Source organism: Hippocampus guttulatus, chromosome 12 (genome assembly GCF_054856545.1).
Source record: "Hippocampus guttulatus isolate MCC_2025c chromosome 12, RoL_Hgut_1.0, whole genome shotgun sequence".
In the NCBI taxonomy this organism is placed as follows: Eukaryota; Metazoa; Chordata; class Actinopteri; order Syngnathiformes; family Syngnathidae; genus Hippocampus; species Hippocampus guttulatus.
This window is the reverse complement of record NC_141272.1, coordinates 8,222,333-8,241,642: the sequence shown is the minus strand read 5'-3', so window position 1 is coordinate 8,241,642 and position 19,310 is coordinate 8,222,333. Positions and strand designations below refer to the sequence as shown.

Here is a 19,310-nt window from a genome sequence, read left to right as displayed (position 1 = left end):
TTATTTTGTGTGTGTGTGTGTATATATATATACACACACACATATATATACCGGTATATATGTGTGTGTGTGTACCCTGCTCGGTAGCTTGCACGCTTCCTTTCTGGTGTCTCCCGCAGGGTATTGAGATGCGAACGTAGTATGGCACATGTCAAAGTGCCGCTTTACATTCGACCGTTTCGAGTGTATTTTGTCATTGCAAATTAGACACACCACAGAACCTGTTCTTTCCACAAAGGCGAATCCTTCGGCCCGTTCGTCCTGAAGCGTACCATACTCGTCATCTTTTTTCCTTTTCGCCAATTTATTCGTCAAAGGATTAACTTTGAGCTAATGACCGAGCGGGTAGATTCAAAAGGGGGCGTTTACCTGTTTCCACAGCAACGGCCAACGTAGGCCAGTATTATCCAATCAAAATTGCTCCACGACCAACTGCAGCCCTGAACAGGACATGAGCAGTGAAAAATCGATGGATGGATTAAGCGAGAATATTTTGTTTTATCTGCGAGCCAGATGCAATCATCAAAAGAACCATATATGGCTCGCTAGCCATAGGTTCCCGACCCCTGGTCTAAAGCCTAGTTGTCCTATTTACAATATGACTAGAATCACATCCACCACACGTCATCGAAGCTCAGAATTAGTCTGCCTGCACGTTGATGAAACTCACTAAAACACATTAAACCACTTGCGACGATAGTTAGACGTAAAGTTGAGTCAACTTTCAGCCATCGAATTGTCAGGAGCACCGAGAACTCAACTAGTTTTGAACAGAAAGCCAAGACATCTCAGTCAATCTCGGCGTTTCACTTCTTGTATCAGTCCTTCTCAACACACATCAAACATGCATGCGCACACTCACACACAGCCACACTTCCTTAACAGTAAGTGGGAGCATTATTATAACTCGTGATTCATTAATTGGCCGAACAAAGAAACGCGACCTAGAAGTGACGTCATGTTTTAGATACCGCTGGGGATGTGCAGCGCTGACAAATTGAGTCGCCAAGCCTTTTTGCGCGGTAAAGGAGGGAGCAGACAGGATGTTGCTTCAATGATCTGGCCCCTCCCCCACCACCCTCACACACAAGCAAGTGACTCCACCGCGTCTGTGTGCACGTGGGAGCCGAACGGATATGAGCCGCGGCTGCAAGATGGCGACGCGTGTTGAACCTCCACTCGTATCTGTCAAAGTGTCACAATCATGTTTCCGACCGCAAACATACAAAAGAATGAGGACATGAGCTGTATTTATTGAACTGTCCTTCACAAGAATATTTTGATCGCCAATTGATGGTCATACAGACGGGAAGCTATAATGTATCATGGAAAAAGAATATGTAAAGGAAGAATGATCTTATTGGGAATGGAAGTATGAATTTAATTAGAAAATGGAGTTAAAAATATAAAAACATTAAAGGATACCGCGATCCGCTCTAACCCCCCCCCCCCCCAAAAGTTAAGTTGACTCTCACAAAAAAGAAAATAAAACTTTTATGGCAAATCATGTAAAAACACTTTATTGCTCTGTACATTCACCAAAGTGATACATCCATTTTCCAATCCGCTTATCCTCCAAAGGGTTGCGGGGGGTACTGGAGCCTATCTCAGCTGTCTTCGGGCAGTAGGCGGGGGACACTCTGAACTGGTTGCCAGCCAATCGCAGGGCATACAGAGACGAACAACCATCCGCATTCGCGCTCACACCAAGGGACAATTTAGAGTGTTCAATCAGCCTGCCATGCATGTTTTTGGACTGTGGGACGAAACCGGAGTACCCGGAGAAAACCCACGCATGCACGGGGAGAACATACGAACTCCACACAGGAAGGCCACAGCCGGGATCAAACCCACGACCTCTGCACTGTGAGGTGGACGAGCTAACCACTGGACCATCGGGCCGCCAGGTGGGTATAAAAACATTAGTTTTTATTTATTAGTTTTACTATGCAGAGGTTAACTTATTTTTACACTTGTGTAACAGGAAATGAAGCTAATTCACCATCAAGCCTGCTGTTTTCTTCTGCACGTCCCTACAAGGCAGGTAAGTAATGGTAAATATTTATCTTACTTCTACGATAGTGTAAAATGTTAAAATATATAAAAAATAGAACAGTTTGGCACCTTGTACAGTTAATAAAGGTTTTATGATGGTAAAAATTTGGCTGGTAAAAGAGTAATGGATGTATTCCGATTTCCAGGATTTTCTACATGCACAATTTTTTTTTAATGAACTCATACCCAATAAGAGATCATCCAGCACCCAAGGGCATATGATTTTTGACCTTTGAAGTCCCATTTCATAGTCTCTGTTGCCCTTTATGTCCAGCGCATATCAACCATGTTTGTCAAGTGTATTTTCACACCGATGTTACAAATGGCCACACGTTGCTATGAAATGCTCCAATTTGCACATAAAGTTGAACTTTTTGTATTTTTTCCCTTGGGAACAAGTTGAGTCATGATCCTACTTTTGTGTCATGCTTGTGAATGTTGATTCTGATGAAATGAGTGACTTCCTAGTGGCAATATAAACTGTGTGAGATGCCAGACTACGAGCGCGGATCAGAGCAAAATGTCTCTTGATGAATTCAGTTGCTTGTCTTCCGTCTTCAACTTGTAACCTGCCATAGGTGGCTCATCTTGGTTTGCCGCTGTTGATAAAAGAGTATGGGTCCTGGGAGTGGGCGTGCGCGCTCAGGTGCTGTCAACAAAAGAATAATGACACTGTTAGAGGCTCACGATACGGCATCTCTGATGGCAGAAAACAGAACAAGGAGGTTTCAAAGTCACTCGGTCTGCAGACAAGGTAGCTGAGTGATTTGATTTTTGATGAAGAGAAACCGAATAATGCATTTCCCCACCGTTTGTATTCATTTATCCCCCCCACCCCACCCCCACCCGCCAGCTATTTACTGCATTAATATCTGAGCTTTCAATCCTCAGGGTCTCCCTTAATAAATAAAAATAGAATGAATTAACTCTTTGCCCCGTAGCATCGATCTTCTACCCCCCACCCCCCAAAAAAATTAACCATCCAATTCTACAAGTCTGTCTCCTGAATGCTTTTGACAGTTTCTTGAGACCCAGCTCAGCAGTAGTAAGCCGACTCACATTCAAGGCAGTACGATTCCGAGAATTTCGAATTGTCTGATAATGACGTGACACATTTTTCCCATTGGCGATATTTTCAATATTACTTCCACGATCAGAGGTTATCGAGAGTGCCCAGCCTGAGTGATTCCACTGTCGTCTCCGGTTGAAAACATGATGTAGTTCCCAACTCAATTCTTGTAAGAACACCTTGTCGTGAAAAATAGAGTCCGATATCATCCTGTACTTACGTCATAATCAGGAGAAGGGACGGCCGGGCCTGCAGGTACTAAAAGATGATTTCAAAAATGTAGTTACACATCATGAATCCAAGTGTAAAACAAAACAAACAAAAAAAACCCTGTTCACGATGCAAAAAATGCGTTCGATTATTCTTAATGCAATCAAATAATAAGTAAAATAATCAACTCTATGTATATATTTAATATAATGTAATTATATATTTTAAAGTGGACTTTTAAAGTAATTCAAGCGGAATATAAAACACTTCATGCCACACTGAAGAATACATTGGGCTGACCCGGTATCTTCTGCTTTAGATTGCTTCAAGTAAAAGCCGCACATATTTCTGACATCAGTGGACATTAGTACTTGCACCCACAGAACACAGTCTCCCTGTCACACTGTTTCTTACCTTTTGTACCCGGTGAACTTTTCTTCTTGGTGCACTTGTAGATGAATATCATCAGTATAACTGTTATGCTCACATCGGCAACGATGAGCATCCCAAACAGTGCTGCGTCCAGCTCAAAACAATTCGCGCAGACTGAAGACGGGTGGACAGCGAGTAAGACCTCAACAATCACAAAGATCACAAACAAACACATAGACTGTGTGTACTCACCCTTTCCTTCCACATAGAAGTAATACTTGAGCTTTTTTTCGTTCTGATCATATTCACAATGGTAAAGGCCTCTGTTTTTGCCATCAAGCGTCAAGACATTGCTTGAAGTGTCCAGGGATTGTTCTCTTTTGAACCAAGTCCCATTTTCCGGACATGTCATTGTGAAATTCTCCCTCCAAAATGACACTCCACCTTATATAACAAAAAAAAATTTTTTTAAATAAATAAAATTGCATTCTATTCGCCTTTCAACTAAATCACCGTTCTTTAACGTGTTAGCTCACGTAACACAACGCTAACGTCATACCAAAGACATCAACAGGCATTCATTGTCAAGTGTAATTTCCAATACAGTAAATAGGGAATTGAGATCTGAAAGGCAGAAAGTTTGAGCCCTCTTTTCGGCTACGCCAATGCCGATTCTGCCTTTTTGCAATTTGAGGTAAACGAGATAAATTAAAATGATTTTCAGTTATACATCCGACAAAAAAAAAAAAAAAAAGCAAACATTTACCTGTACCAGCTTCCACGGTACTTATTATCAAGAGGTGACAAAAAAGCAGAGCGGCGTAGTACATATTCTTTTGAAGATTATATTTCAAGAGTCGGTGTTGTCTTTTCCCCCCCTGGCCCTCAGTAATTCTCTTCAAGAGTCAAAACTTCAACAGCATTCGCTTCAACGTTTACATGAAGCTTCGGGACCTTGCTGATCTCTTGTCGACCCTTCACAAGTTGACGCGGACACGCGCACGAACGCACGCGCCCACATGCCAGCAAACACGGACGTGGGCACGCGCTGGATTGACAGTACCTGTATTTTATTTGTGTAGTTTTAAACAATACTAAATATACTGTGATGATGAAATATTATTTCCAAACGACATATTTTTCTGCCAACTTGAATAAAATCATGTACTGTACTGCACCGTACAGCGCTTGACTGACTGGTAGCTATAAATTTAAGTGTTTTCCTGCCCTCTTATGGTTTACGGTGCACATAACACGCCATGCTCAGTAATCTAACTTTACATTAGATTAAAACTGAGAACAACGATGGAGATTAAGAAAATAAATAAGTAAACCAGTATTTTTTTTAATCGAGTTAATGCATAAACGTCTATTGGCCTTAATTCACATTGATTTGATTTGTGACAATGCTGATTTTTAAACTCAAACCACCGAATTTAGCCGATATAAATGGTTAAAATAGAAGCGATAGTTTATGTACATGGATAATATGTAAACAGCTACATTATCTTGAGCCATATCTAAGTTTATATTGCCTATTAACGTGTAACGTGATACCGATTATATCTTTGGCGTTCAGTTTGTCATCGTTATTAATCATTATTTTTCGCTCGGTGTATTATTCCACAATTACGCGCAGGCGGCGTTACGTCACGTTTGCGTTCAAATAAGCGTGGAAGTTCGTCACGCGATTGCGCAACAGCCATTGAACCCAACAGCAAAACAGGTTGGTGAAGCAACCAAACATTTTTGCATTCCGAATTTACGTTTGGAAGGGAGGGGGAGGGAAGGAGGCAGCGAGGAGAGGCACTAAGTGGGAGGACTTGACTGATTTGAGAAAAAAAACAACTGTGACGAGTCAGGACGCGTCCTTGGTGGTTAGACGAAGTACATCGAGCTGAGGACTCACGGGTTGATTTCTCCCTCAAAAAAAAAAAAAAAAAAAAAAATTTAGAAAGAGAAAGAGAACTTTTACGATATTAGTCTTCGGAGGTCAGAGTTAGTTTGTCGCTTAGTCAAGTCTCCTGTCGTCGTGATCACTGGACAGTCTCCCAATGTGCGTAAAGGGGATTTTTTTCCTGTGTGGACTCGCAGTCTCAGGTGAGAGATTCTCTTCATTCGTACTCATTTAACAACCAAGTTATGTAAGGATGAATAATAATTCCACATTGTTCGGAATGACAACAAACACGTGGTTATGCGTTGCACCTGGGTGATACTCTTAGGACAATACTATTCCTTCGAAAATCGCGGAGGGACTTGAATTTGCGTCTTGGAGCGGTCGTCCTGCGTCATAACCTGGCGCAGTGGCGCCGCTAAATAGCCATCAGGGAGGAATCAAGAGTGGGAATAGAATGCCTTGGCAGTAATTGCCAATCAGGCAATTGTCACAGCTCCGTTTTGTTTTCCCTCACTCATTTCCTCCCTTTTACTGGAATGTACATTGTGTGGCACCGTTTGACGCACACATAAGTCTCAGGATATCCAGGATATGCCCGCTGACATCACAATTTAGATCATGCATGGACACAATGAAACATAAAATGCTTCCGCTTGTTAAATGTTAAAGCCAATCGCGTTTCGGTCAGTGGGGGGTGCAACAACATCAAATCATTTGCCAGTACTAATTAATTAAGGTTATACTCCCTGCTAAATTGATGATACAGATTGTATCAAATCTCGGTCAAAGAACGAGTAGCTATAAAGTGTATGGCTACAATGTGCCACTGTTGAAGGAGCATAGGAAGGAGGACGTCGGAATCCCGGGTAAGGATGAAATTGTGAAACGTAATTAGGTGTGCTTGAACTCATCACGATGCCTTGGCTTTGTGTCGCCGCAATCACATCCTTCAGCTTTGTTATCCTGGCAAACACCGGGAGTCACGCTCAGACATGCAAACCGACATTTGTTTTGTATTTGACCTCGGGGCATAAAATTGCAACTGTGTATGGCCAAATGTTATTTTCCTCACAGTTGGATGACATCACCAATAATACAACAGAAAAACTTTATAATATAAGCGAATGCTCAATTCCTGATTTTTTTTTTCTCTCTCCTTGTTTCGAGGTTCGGAATGGGAACTAAAGATTTTTTCCCCATTAGAATAAATGCAAACAGAATGAATCCGTTCCAGCCCCGGAGCCAAGTTGCCTTTGCAGTTGACAGGCGAGGAGCGCCCGTGAGAGTTTACCGGGCACCGCCGCCATTGCGACACTTTGCAGGGCTTCCTAATAAACAGCATTATTCACACATCTCTTTCAATGCAAGCTTTATAAGATATCCTTTATTTGTCCCACACACTTTACTCATACAATTCACAGAAAAACACCTTAAACACTTGACATTGTGTGAAAGAAATTCCCCGCGGTCTATTCTGGAACTGAAGCAAGAGTCGTCTGAAAATCTTTTTTGGAAACGCATTTGTTTGTGAATTTGGACGTTCACGAACGGAGGTTCCACTGTAAGTCGCTCCAAGGACCAAGGACAATTCTTGTCCTTGGAGCGGTACCTTCGGGGCTGTTGCTTACCTTGAACATTCTTCCCTTGAACATTCAGAGACTTGTACAAGATTACACTTTTGTTGATGAACAATCAATATTTACAAACATTCTGCTAACTGCGGGCAGTCGTCTGAAAATCATTTCAGTCAGAAACTCAAGTTTAAGAACATGTCACATACGGGCAGAAGGAATTTACAAGTACTTCCGTCTATGCAGCATAATTGTACAAGGGTGAGTTTCCTCTGGCTTGAAGATATACAAACGGTATTGCTTTTTTTTTTTTTTTTTTGGAGAAGGGGGTGGGGATTTGATTAATTTCGCTAAAATGATCATTTTCACAAAAAAACCTTATGTGGAGCCAACATTGTTGACGTGTGCCAACTTGTCCTGACTTTCTTGTTTCTCTCACACACACATACACACATACACACACCAAAAGGGAGAGGGAACAGATGGCTGTTGTTGACTGCGGCATACCGGCGATTCCATTGCTTGTTTAGGCTTCGGCTTCATTCAGTCAGCAGTTGTACTCCTCTTTGTCAGGATGTAATAGTTTGATGCTGTCTTTAATATTATAATCTAACCACAACAATGGATCGGGCTCATAAAAGCTTCACTTTGATTATTGACATGCTGAGCTGTGTTGACACACCTCGGAAGGATGTCTGTCTGGCCTTTGAGAGTTCGAACTGAACTCACAGAAACGACCGGCACGGAGGACTCGGGACACATCTGCGGAAGCAAGCAAGGTGCGCCGGCCTTGTGAAGTCTTGAAGACAAAAGGCCGTGTTGGCTTCAAACAGGAATTTGGAATATTGATCATTGAGCGGGATAGGTTCTTTGGTTGTTTCTTTAATTGGGTCAAGGTTCAAATAGTGGACCTGGTGTTAACTGGCGCATTTGTGACCTTTGACTTCTTGCCTTTTCAAAACCAATGTACGCCTGCAGTCTGGTAAAAGCCAAATTTTGAGAACATTACCTTGCAAAGTAGCAGGACTTGACAGCGACGTTACCTTACAAATTCATCCTGCCAAGCTGGTTTGAGTTGAGCTGGTCACCTTTTGGATTTCTGAAAGAGATTGCTGCTACGATATACTGTATGCTCAATCTTTCAATGTCATCTCTCAATGCGAATGAGGCTAGACGAGCGTGGCAGTCTAGAACGGGTGCAAGTTATCAATACATACATATGACATACCGGTGTGCGTACGACAAATGAAGAAGAATTATTATTATTATTTTTTGTACTTACGCACACTCTAAATTTCAGTTGTACAAAGGAATTTAGAAACTGTTTTAGGCAGTCTTTGATTGCAAATGACCGTTTACGGATTGGACATATTTACTGACGCGTCCGCCTATTTATATCTACGTGCCAAAATGTATCGGTGCGTTGTATATTAGAATTGTCTTTATCAAAAGATATTTCGTTTTTAAAATCAAACTCAACCTCTCCCCTCCTTTTCTTTGCTTTGCCACTTCCAATCTGTCGATCACTTTTTCAGAAATGTAATCATCCGTCCATTTTCTATATCATTTGTCCTCATGAATTCAGCTGACATCGGGTGAGAAGCGGATGGACTGGTCGCCAGTCAATCGCATAGCTCATACTGTCAAACCATTCACTCTTTAGTCATAACAATAACATTTTGCTATCGCGCCCAGGACGTTTGCCGACATATACGAGTTGTATACATGCAAAGTAGGCTGCATGTCGACTACATTTCACCAGTCTCTGTCCTCCTGTTTTGCGCACTGTTACCTGAAACTGTTCTTTCCAGCTTTGAACCCTGACCATGAAAGACATGCCTTGTTTCCAAAAAAGGCAAAAGAAAAAAAAAAGATTTTGCAAAGCCCCACTCAAAGAAGAGAAGAGGCTCTTTGTGATACACTGAGCTATTCATGTTTCGTCCACGTCCTTGTGTTGTGTTTCCTCCACAACCGATGTAACAGAGACGCAGGTGTGCTGCTCCAGAGGAAAGGCACAAAACAGCCTCGAATGAAACTGTTGCAGTACTTGATGTGTCCAGCAGTGGAGTCACATTCTCTTGCTGAATCAAGATATCCGATTCTTCTGTTAAATCAGCGGCTGTTGATGACCAAGCAAGATGAAATTATAAACCCAGCAACATCTTTCAGAAAGCCAAGCAAATCGAATGCCCTTAAGGTGGCCTTGCTTTAATTTGCACTGAATGAAAGCCTTTGCTTCCATTCCAAGCATGTCATACATACCGACTAATAGAAGAAAGTGGTTTCAGCAAGTTTGGCGTCGACTTAGTGGACAAATACCATAACATTGCTGAATGTAGTGGCCAAAGAATACACACACACACAAAACGTCTGCACGTCTGTATGGCCCATAGCTCCATCCTCAATGTTTCTCTTTTCCGCTCTTTCCCACTAGAAGATGGGTGTGGTTGACATTAGCCAAGCAGGATGTTCACATTAAACAAGGGAAAGATTGAGACCAGACAGAGAGATATGGTGGGGTGGAAGAATGGCCCGACAAAGACCTAAACAAATAACTCTTCCTAACAAGCTCCGGTACGTATTCCATCGTCCTGTTGTTATTCACCACGTGAGCTCATGCTCTAATTTAAACTCTTTTTTTTTTTCCTGTCTCCTGGAGAGTGGTAAATATAACCCATGAAAATCATGTAAAATGTACCTGATTACACACACACAGTATAAGTCTTTTAGGGTGTCTTTTCTTTCACTCCAATCAAACTTCATACCTTCACAGCAATGACCGTTCAATAATTAAAGTGCTTTAAACTCTAAGAATCCAGCTAAGCAATTGTGTTAATGAGCGTCGGAGTTGGCACTCTGCTATTTGCTCTTAATTGAAAATTAACGGTATTCGGCTGTACTTGAAAGCGTAGATTAGCAACGCTTGTTTCAATTCAAGGACTGATTGGTTAAAGGAGATATGCTTTGAAGACGTGTTCCCTCTATGCCAGGGGTGCCCATTACGTCGATCGCGATCGTCCGGTAGATCGCAGACTGGTCCTAAGTCGATTGCGAGGGATGTAGAGAAGCAAAAAAAAAAAACCCAAAAAACAAACAACCATTTGTGTGACTTTGTACATGTTAGTAATATATTTTTTTGTGTTAATGTACACTCCACCCTAATCATCCTATCAGTCTCATTTTCACAAAAAGTATAAAAAAATATATATATAATAAAGCAGGTAAATATTTAAGCTGTTGCGCTATATCTTTTATCGTTATCATTATTCTCATTCAGAATTTGTTTCGCTTACAATTCACAGAGGGCACGGGCAAAGAATAGGAATCAAGAGAGCCGAGGGAAGCACTTTAAAAAAGTACGTATGAGCTACGATAGTTAACAGGCTGCAAAAGTGCGTCGCATGCCTCCGTGTCAGGCTGTTGCTCATCATGGCGTGCGTATGTATGGGCGTGTGCGTGCGCAGTAATGGGTCGATCGCGGGAGGTTGGTTGATCGAAAAGTCGATCTTCGGTCCAAAAAGTTTGGGCACCCCTGCGTTATGCCAAACGATGTGTGATGACTCAGTTGAGCTTTTAAATAATTTGACTGGAGGAGGAATTGCACCATTGCTCATCTCTACGGTGACTGCTTACAATATTGTCTTGTGGAAAGTAGACTTTACCCTGGAGTGTTTGCCAGTCAAGCACGCAGTGAGGCAGTCATAAAAATCATTGTCGCAAAACGTTTAGTCTGAGTAATTTTGGCATTTTACAGAAACAAAGTTGCATGTATTTGCGCATTGGCATGACTTCCCACTGCTTTTGGAGTCATGTCATTGCAAGGTATCGCAAAACCTTTTGTCATATTATCCTTGTGTGTTCTTGTGCGCATAGTGTTCTAAAAGCAATTGATGTACTGTCATCCGAACAACTTTAGCCACATTTGATGACATTGGCATGTTTGTATTTTTTTTGTCACGAATGTGGTGGAAATTTGTCAACATATTTACCTTCTCTCACATTTCATCAGGCCCGTTTGAATCCCATTACAGTGAATTAAAGCAGTCAGAACCCAGTGATGAGAGAGACGCCATATTAATGGTGCAGGGTGGGGGGGGGGGGGGCGTCTGGGTGCTCTGCTCTCTCATCCCGGCCCACAGGAAATAATCTCCAGTCTGATAAGAAAGAGAACGTGCTGCAAAAGCTCCCAAGCCTTGCTGACATTTTCCCGGCTATCTGCTGCCTCGAAGGAACAATATGACTCCGAATGGCCCTTCTGACCTCTTCTCATCTGGAGCAATATGATTTAGCGAGCGTACCCGGTAGCACTTTTAGTATTCCACTAGCGGCGCGGTTGTAATTTTGGCTAGCACGTCCACCTCACGGACAAAAGCTGTGAATGCTACGTCGATTGTGAAACTTGAAATTGTTCCTAAAGGTGAATGGGATTGAGAGTTTGTTTGCCTCATTGTGTCCGGCGATTGAATGGCAGCCAGTCAGAGGTTTACTGTGCCTCTGGCCCAAAGTCAGCTTTGATAGGATTTTAGCTCACTCATTACCCTCAACTAAGCAGTACAAAATGGACAGATGGATGGATTTTTCTCCACAATTGTAATTGCTGCAATTTGCTGTATGACCTTTAGAGTATGAGCTCTAGTTTATTATTATTGCTAATAGACGTAACAAGTACTTTGTACATCAAACCAATACCCTGATGGTAACACTGTCTTGACAAGGTTCAGTCTGGAAGACGATTTGCCTGTGGATTGAGGCTTTGTGGATTAAAGAGCCGCAGGGCAATGACGCCTGAACTGCTTTGAGATTCGCCTTGGGGATCCGTTTAGTGTAGTATATAAATGACTATATGTGATTCATAATCGCATTTTCGAGAGTGCTCTTTAAGGACACGGGAGAGCTCGAGCCAACCCCAGCTGACTGGAGTGGTCACTCACAGGGTACAAATAAAGACGGAGAGTCACACTCAAATTCCCACGGTCACTGAGCAGTAGCTGAATCAATGTGCTATTTTTATTGATTTATTTCCCCCCTTCAGAGATAAGAATTCACACAAACCCATCGTGATGAAAACAAATTCAGCACTCCGAGCTTTGCAAAGCAGAAAAAAAAAAATCCTGAGCGGAGATTTGTGAAAATCTGAAGATTAGTAGCCATCAGCAATTTTACTCCAGTCCTGTAGGTGGAGTCCATGCTCATTCCAAATTTGTTGTCGGTCCAGTCACAAGTGGAGACACTCATATTTGTCACAGTATGTCGTCTTTCATCGCGAATTCAGACATCACATTCTGTCATTCAAGTATTCTGACAAAACAAAGAAAAAGATTGAAGCTAGCAATGTTTATCAAACTTTCTTGTCCAAAGCATGATACAACATCACCCTTTTCTTCATTTATTTTTATGTACTTTTTAAAATATTCGTTCTTTGCTCCTCTATCTATCTTTCCTGTTTGTATTTGTTCACATTTGTCTTGAATGATGGTTCCATTCGTATTGATTGTTTTTGGCGAAATGATATATTGTATTTGCTAAATGTTTAAATATTGATGGTTTCCTTTGTGGACAATGCCACAGCACAACCCGAACCAGTATATCTGTTGAAGGTTTTTGTGTGCGTGCGCATGTGTGTGTTGTCATGTCATCCTGCCCACCTAAATCCAGGCATGTGAAAACATTTCCTCCTCTTTGCACTTAGGAACGATAATAACTGATTGCAGGACAATGTGCACGCAGCGTCACTGTGATTGATAAAGTGATTTAGGTTTTTTGGTAACCTTGTTTGGTTAAGAGCTCCTCCTGGAATGTTGCAATGACATTAAGACATGCTCTGTAGCTGCCGTGAGTGGAGTGACGATGTTGACTCTGCACTCACGTGGTCTGCTGTCTGCCTTTGAAAAATCGAAATGCGGCTGTTGACATGATTAAGTGTTCAAGTGATCTCTGAAAAATACCTGGCGTTTGGACTCCATTTCATAGAAATGACATGCAAATGAGAGACCAAAGCCCCCAGTATGCATTCGTCACTCCAGTCCCCAGAAAGGGTGGGCACGATATATAAACTAAATTACACATACTGTATATCATTATTATCATTATTATTATTATATATTTTTTTAATTTTCTTCGAATATTCATTGTTCTTTACTGGGTAAAGTGCAAGCACTTCAAAGGCAGATGAAGAGAACGATTCCTATTGTGTTTGTTTCTGCACTTTTTGGATTGACTTTGATCCGTATGCCCTGCGTTGCCGTATGTCTTCTGTTGTAGGCATGCTGCGGGTCAGCGGGATCCGTATTTATACTTCTGGGGATGTGGAGGCAGTCAACGGGACGGACATTCGTCTGAAGTGTACATTCGATAGCTCCTCTAACATCAACCCCAATACCATCATCGTCTCCTGGAGCTTCAGACCCCTTAAACCAGGCCGAGAAGAATCGGTAAGTTTTGACCGCTGCCTCAGCATTTATGAGGGGGGCATCCGTCCCCTTGGTCTGTTGAGATCCGCCCAATATTCAGACAAATTAGACACTGTGTGTGTGTGTGTGTGTGTGTGTGTTGTGGGAAAGCAATGAAATTCTGTTTGTCTCTAACATTCGAGCTTCCGGCAAGCATGCAGGCAAGCAGTTGAGACTATCGTTTTTTGATCGTAGTACTTTTCACATTTAGACAGGTTTTTGTTGCCATCTTGTGGCACCTTACGGTTTTTCAACAAATAGCTGAGCATAGATTCCACAGAAAAAAACCCCAAAAAAACATTGTGGTGAAAAAAAAAACAGGGGGAAAAAAAACTGAATACATGCTGACGCAAATACAATTATGGTGCAAACAGAACAATGGCCCTTTGAGGCGCATTTGAAAATCATTCTGCCTGCTCTAGAATAGAACTATTAGTTTTTTTCTTCCTTTAGCTGGATGAACAAATACAATTACAATCATTATTATGGTAGTTATTCTACTTTTTTCTTAACAGTTCTGGCTTGGCAAAGGTCTATTTACACGTAAATGCTGTCAACGAACCAAATCAACTTGCTTCTCCCCCCCGTAGGTGTTTCACTACCAGCAGAAGCCATACCCTCCTCAGGAGGGCATTTTCCGGAAACGCATCATCTGGGCTGGTGACGTCATGGGCCAGGACGCTTCCATCATAATTCGTGAAGTGAAGTTCACCTACAACGGCACCTACACGTGCCAGGTCAAGAACCCCCCGGATGTGCACGGCTCGGTTGGAGAGATTCGACTGCGGGTCGTCACTACAGGTTCGATTTTAGTTTCCCCCACACGGTATGTGAAGAAATCACACTGCATTTTCAATTCCACACTGAAAAGTTGGGGGGGAAAAAAGATGGAAAAGAGGCAGAAGAAAGCGAAGAAAAACGCATGATGGTTGGATTTCATCATAGCATTAACTCATTCACTCCCAAAGACGTTTTTAAACGTCTTTTCAGACTTGGTCCAGAATTGGCTGGTACTGAATGAGTTAATAGAATGAAAGGTGAAGAAAAAAAGGAGGACTTGCACCGTTTTTGCAAACTGACCTCAAAGAAATATTCACCCCCCCCCCCCCCCTCAAAAAAAAATCATGTCATATGACAACGAAAATACCTGTCGGTAATTAATGAATTGCACCTTTTTTGTTGTCTTCTCCAGCGTCGTTCTCTGAGCTTCTGCTGCTGGCGTTTGCCATCGGCGGAGGGATTGCCGTCGTGGTGCTCCTCCTCATCATCATCGTGTCTTGCAGGAGGTGCAAGAGGAAGAGACAAAGGCGGGAAGGGGAAGTGGAAGCTCCTCGCAAAGAGAGAAAAGATCCCACAGTGTGGTAAGGCCAGGAGAAACATGACGGGGAAGGGGAGAAAAGGGTTATGGAGAGAGGAACGGAAGAATCGTTGACTTCCTCTCTTGCTCGCCATCTGACTGTGGGGGATCGGGCTTCCTGGGGCCTTTGACTCTTTCCGCGCTGGACATTCAACTTCTTCCTTCCTCTCCAACCACAATCTTTCAAGGGTGGGTTCCAGTAAGGAACTGTATGTAATAGTTGCAGACACAGAGCATTCGTCTCTCAAGCTTTTTTTAATATAACAATGTGCCTTTTACTTGTGCAGTGTTTTTTCTTTTTTTTTTTAATCACTGAGTCTTTTCCTGTTCCCTTAAATGGATTTCAAACAGCATTTCTTTTTCGACAATGCGTTTTGGTGACGTGGCATTTGAACAATGGTGCATGGCCAATGTTTTCTTGCCGACTAATACATTTCAAACGCCGGTTCAGTGCAAGTAAGATGTTTGATGCAGTTTTGCACAAACAAGCAAAAGCAACCGTGAAATAACGCGCTTTCATTTTATGTCTCTTACAAGAATATTGAAGGTGCGTTAGTTCGGAGAATCGCAGTCATAATCGCTGACACTTTGAGTCAGCGCTAAACCGTTTGCTGTTCCAAATGTCCGGAACAGCGAATCATCTTATTTTGACAAATGTCTTCTCTTGCTTGGGCTCCACTTTGCATTCTTGGGTTTTCAGATCTCCGTGTGCGCAATTCATCTCATTGAAGGTCAAGGCATTTGCCTCTTGAGAAGAAAAAAAAAAAGGTGGCTTTGAACACGGGTGGTGGTTCATATGGTCAGAGGTGAATTTTATCCATTATGATCAAGTTTAGGCAAGTTCTTGATACCCTGTCTGACTTCTCACTCCTGTGTCCCTGCTGCTGTTTGTATCATCTGCTTGTCTCTGTCCTTTCCTCTTTGTCTGTGATGTCTCCTGCACATGCGTGTACATGAAACATTCATGAACATGCATGCATGTATTTCATTGTTTGTGTTTGTGTGTGTTGCTCTCGTCTCGCCCACGGCGCACTTCTTCCCGTGTCCTAGCCACCCAATGAGGGCCATCCACCTGTACCTATCACAGACGTCCATAGAGATTGACAGTTCAGACGGAATGATCTCAGAGGCCAGCACGAAAGATCCCAGCTCGGAATCAGACGGCCCGAGCTCGGATGACGACGACGATGACGACGAAGGTGACGATTCAGACTAAAGAGGTGGGAACAGACAGAGGGGGGCAGGGGGGGGTGCCCTTTTGAGGACGACATTGCGTCCGAGTGGCGAGTAGACGGTGAGTGCGCAGGCGCCCTTGCTAGTGAAGCCACGCACACTGTCATCATGAATGGAAGGAAAAGCAGACGGATGTCCCGTTTGAACGATTCGCAGGAGCCACAAAGAGGTTCAGAATCTTTGAAAGGGGATCAAAATTGTTAGTTTTTTTTTTTTTGCCTCCGGTCGAAATATTCCGATCTGACCGAACAAAGGCTGTGTGTGAACTGTGCTGGCACAGCGGGTGACGGCCGTTTTCCGAATCCATTCGATATCCCATCGGCTGGAATCGCACTATGTTACATGACATGACTTGAAAACAAAAATAAGTAAAACAACAACTTTCTGTTACCTATAATATATTCCACTTGCAAACAAAGAGTTTACTGGTAATTGAGCCACCGTGTACGTCCGTATATTTGCGAGGGAGTGCAATTTTGATCTGAAAAACCTTTGAATGCAAACTGTCCTTGTGTCCTTTTTTTTTGCGTGCGTCGCATCCAACTAGGCGACTGTAAAGAAACGTTTTTTGTTATTTTGTACTGATGATGTCATACCGAGCAATATGCACCAATGCCTCTAGGCTTTTAGTTAACGCCTCAAGTATTTCATTCCCTTTTTTAATGTCGAATATATAGTTTTTCATCATGATTTTCTAATAAAAATGACTTTGAAATATTTACCCCATTGTGCTGAGTATACTTAACGCCATATGAAAGAATCAATGAATGAGCTCGTGCCCTCGTTTCAAATACACTCGTATGATTTGACATCCTTTTTATCAAACTCATCTATTATGTAAGAGAGTAATCCGTTTCCCAGCATTTATTATGCATCATTATCTTTAATGCAGTACAACTCATTGCGTGCATGTGCGATGCAAAACCTTCATTTGTTTACCTGAAAGCTTCAGTTGTTGTTTAAGGCTGCGGTCTGCTACCCCGACTTGGGCTGGACGAGGCTGTTTGCGACTGCAAATAAGTTACCAGTCAAATGTCAACAGGTTTGTATGTGTGTGTGCGTGTGCGTGTGCGTGTGTGTGTGTGTGTGCGTGTGTGTACTGATCAAAGTCTACCCCTCATGGGTGCGATTTAAGTTACTCTGTGGCCAGTCTGACTGTGTGAACATGAAGGCGGGGTTAACAGGCTTGACAGAAAGTGTGCATTCATGCAATACAAAATCAGTCGATAATCGTCTCAAGATAAGGCCTCCGAGGGGTCTCTCTCTCTCTCGGTGATGTTTCTTCATCACTGCGTCTGAATCGCTTTTGCAGAGCTTCGATTCCCATCTGGATTTTATAGTATATATTAACAAAAGACGACAACAATGTATATTCATTTTGTCACACTCCTATTGCAAGTTTTTGGTTTTGCAGACGTAACCGTAAGAGTCAAAAGAAACTATTGAGACAAGTGTCGGGAAAGTTGTTGGACCAGCATCCAGTTCTGATTAAAAAGCTTGCAGACACAAAAAAACCCCATCTCCTTCTCTTACTCACTTCAATTTGATTTGTATTCCGCACCTTAGGATGGGTTGTACCTGGCACAGATGTGTCTAAATTCCATTGCACGCTCGAGCACAGGCAAAGGCACAAAAGCACGGACATGTCATGTCGGAGTGAAAAAAAAATCACCTCACATCGACCCAGGAACGAATTTCAAAGTGCAACACAAACAAATGCCAATCGTACATTCACAGACTAACATTCATTTGAAGTGATACCGTCTTAAAGACTCCCTCCCTTCAATGTGTACACTGAAAAAAACTTTTAAAATGATTTTTCACATGATTACCATGTGTTCAAATAATACTTTGTTTTTTAGAAAAAGAGGAAAGATTTATCTCATTTTATTCATGTGGATCCGATGTACATGTAATTCAGTTAATTTAAAAGACCCCCCCGCCCAGTGTCATAGGATTCCCACCAACTGTTGCGTAATGCCCAACTTGTTTGTGAGAACCATTTCAATTTTGTTTCACAGAGTACAGGTCACTCACCAACTAGTCCTGTATCAGTATCAAGACTCCAAAGAAAGAATTGAAAAGACAGAAGAAAGGTTTTCATTTCAACGAATACGGTTGCATGTACACCGTCTGTGCCCAACCATTTGAACCCCCCCCCCTTTTTTTTTTGTTGTTGTCTGCTCCCTTCTGAACAACTGAAGTAGTCTCCCACAGTTTGACAGCAGACGAAAGACTTTTATTTTGCGACAGAGGGAAGCTTTTAACAGAAACGGACACCACGCTGATACAGCACACAAACAAGAGAGCCTCCTGTGCTCACGCACACAAATACATTGCAGCACAATGCGGTGTTGCTTGTGAAAGAGGCATTGCGATTCGTTATCCGAGTCTAAAAAAAGTCATGCACATCCGAGGACAATAATACAGGTGACACAATACATGTGGATGGCACAAGTAGTCACTCTCTCAAAAGAGAAAGCGATATGTCTCTAATCAGTGCAGCGACCGTTATATAATATTTTATTCTCTTACACTGGATATAAAATGCTGAGCTTTGGCACACAAGAGTGCCAGGCGGCGTCTTTATATCAAACTAGAAATCCTCCTGCAGAGAAATTCCACTTAACATCCGTCCATCAAGAGGATTACACCCGAGAGCGATTGTCAGCAAGTCGCGGGGCGATTGTGTATGGGCCCATTTGGCGATGTGAATCACTACACAACCACATAATTCCACTTTCAGTCTTCCGCAGCACTGTGCTACTATCAACTGCACATACGCGGCTACTTTATTTGAACTATCAGAGTGTACCTTCCTTTGACGTGTCATGAAATGTAACAATGTAGTGTCAGAAGACAACCAGCGGAGTGGCTGAAGAATGACCCGCGCCAAACTCGAGACATATTTAGACTTCAAAAGAAACCTCCACAAACAGAAAGATAAAGTAAAAACACATACATCTACCAATTAGAGACAATTACAGCAGTAAAGACAGGAGAGGAAATAGCAGGCTTGTCCCAGAGGGGCATTCAGTCTTTGGCTGGCATCGGAGATAAGGGAACAAATCGGGCCTCAGTGGGATCATAGATG

At 42.4% G+C, this 19,310-nt stretch overlaps 2 protein-coding genes across 3 annotated transcripts; one reads left to right on the top strand and one right to left on the bottom strand.

Annotated features, from left to right (window-relative positions):
• Window positions 1-1,504: 1,504 nt before the first annotated feature.
• Window positions 1,505-4,684, bottom strand: LOC147197197 (T-cell surface glycoprotein CD3 epsilon chain-like). Of its 2 annotated transcripts, XM_086126367.1 has the most exons (5): window positions 4,473-4,684; window positions 3,959-4,150; window positions 3,749-3,880; window positions 3,345-3,382; window positions 1,505-2,704 (listed from the first exon to the last, which is right to left on the bottom strand). In XM_086126367.1, the coding sequence occupies exons 1-5, from the start codon at window positions 4,534-4,536 to the stop codon at window positions 2,639-2,641; spliced, it is 492 nt and encodes a 163-aa protein (XP_085982493.1). In that variant the 5' UTR covers window positions 4,537-4,684; the 3' UTR covers window positions 1,505-2,638. The 2 variants fall into 2 exon arrangements, with proteins under 2 accessions (XP_085982493.1, XP_085982492.1); XM_086126366.1 differs by having other exon boundaries at window positions 3,749-4,150.
• Window positions 4,685-5,540: 856 nt separating this feature from the next.
• LOC147197196 (myelin protein zero-like protein 2) lies at window positions 5,541-16,937 on the top strand. Its single transcript, XM_086125906.1, has 5 exons — window positions 5,541-5,806; window positions 13,439-13,608; window positions 14,217-14,427; window positions 14,819-14,987; window positions 16,034-16,937. Exons 1-5 carry the CDS (start codon window positions 5,761-5,763, stop codon window positions 16,197-16,199), a joined length of 762 nt encoding a protein of 253 aa, XP_085982032.1. The 5' UTR covers window positions 5,541-5,760; the 3' UTR covers window positions 16,200-16,937.
• Window positions 16,938-19,310: the final 2,373 nt, after the last annotated feature.

Coding starts and splice junctions, on each gene's coding strand:
- LOC147197196 (XM_086125906.1), top strand. CDS start 5,761: ATGTGCGTAAAGGGGATTTTTTTCCTGTGTGGACTCGCAGTCTCAG. Junction 5,807..13,438: donor GTGTGGACTCGCAGTCTCAG/GTGAGAGATTCT, acceptor CTTCTGTTGTAG/GCATGCTGCGGGTCAGCGGG. Junction 13,609..14,216: donor AACCAGGCCGAGAAGAATCG/GTAAGTTTTGAC, acceptor TCCCCCCCGTAG/GTGTTTCACTACCAGCAGAA.
- LOC147197197 (XM_086126366.1), bottom strand. CDS start 4,536: ATGTACTACGCCGCTCTGCTTTTTTGTCACCTCTTGATAATAAGTACC. Junction 3,383..3,748: donor AAGTTCACCGGGTACAAAAG/GTAAGAAACAGT, acceptor ATCATCTTTTAG/TACCTGCAGGCCCGGCCGTC. Junction 2,705..3,344: donor TCCCTTCTCCTGATTATGAC/GTAAGTACAGGA, acceptor TTTTGTTGACAG/CACCTGAGCGCGCACGCCCA.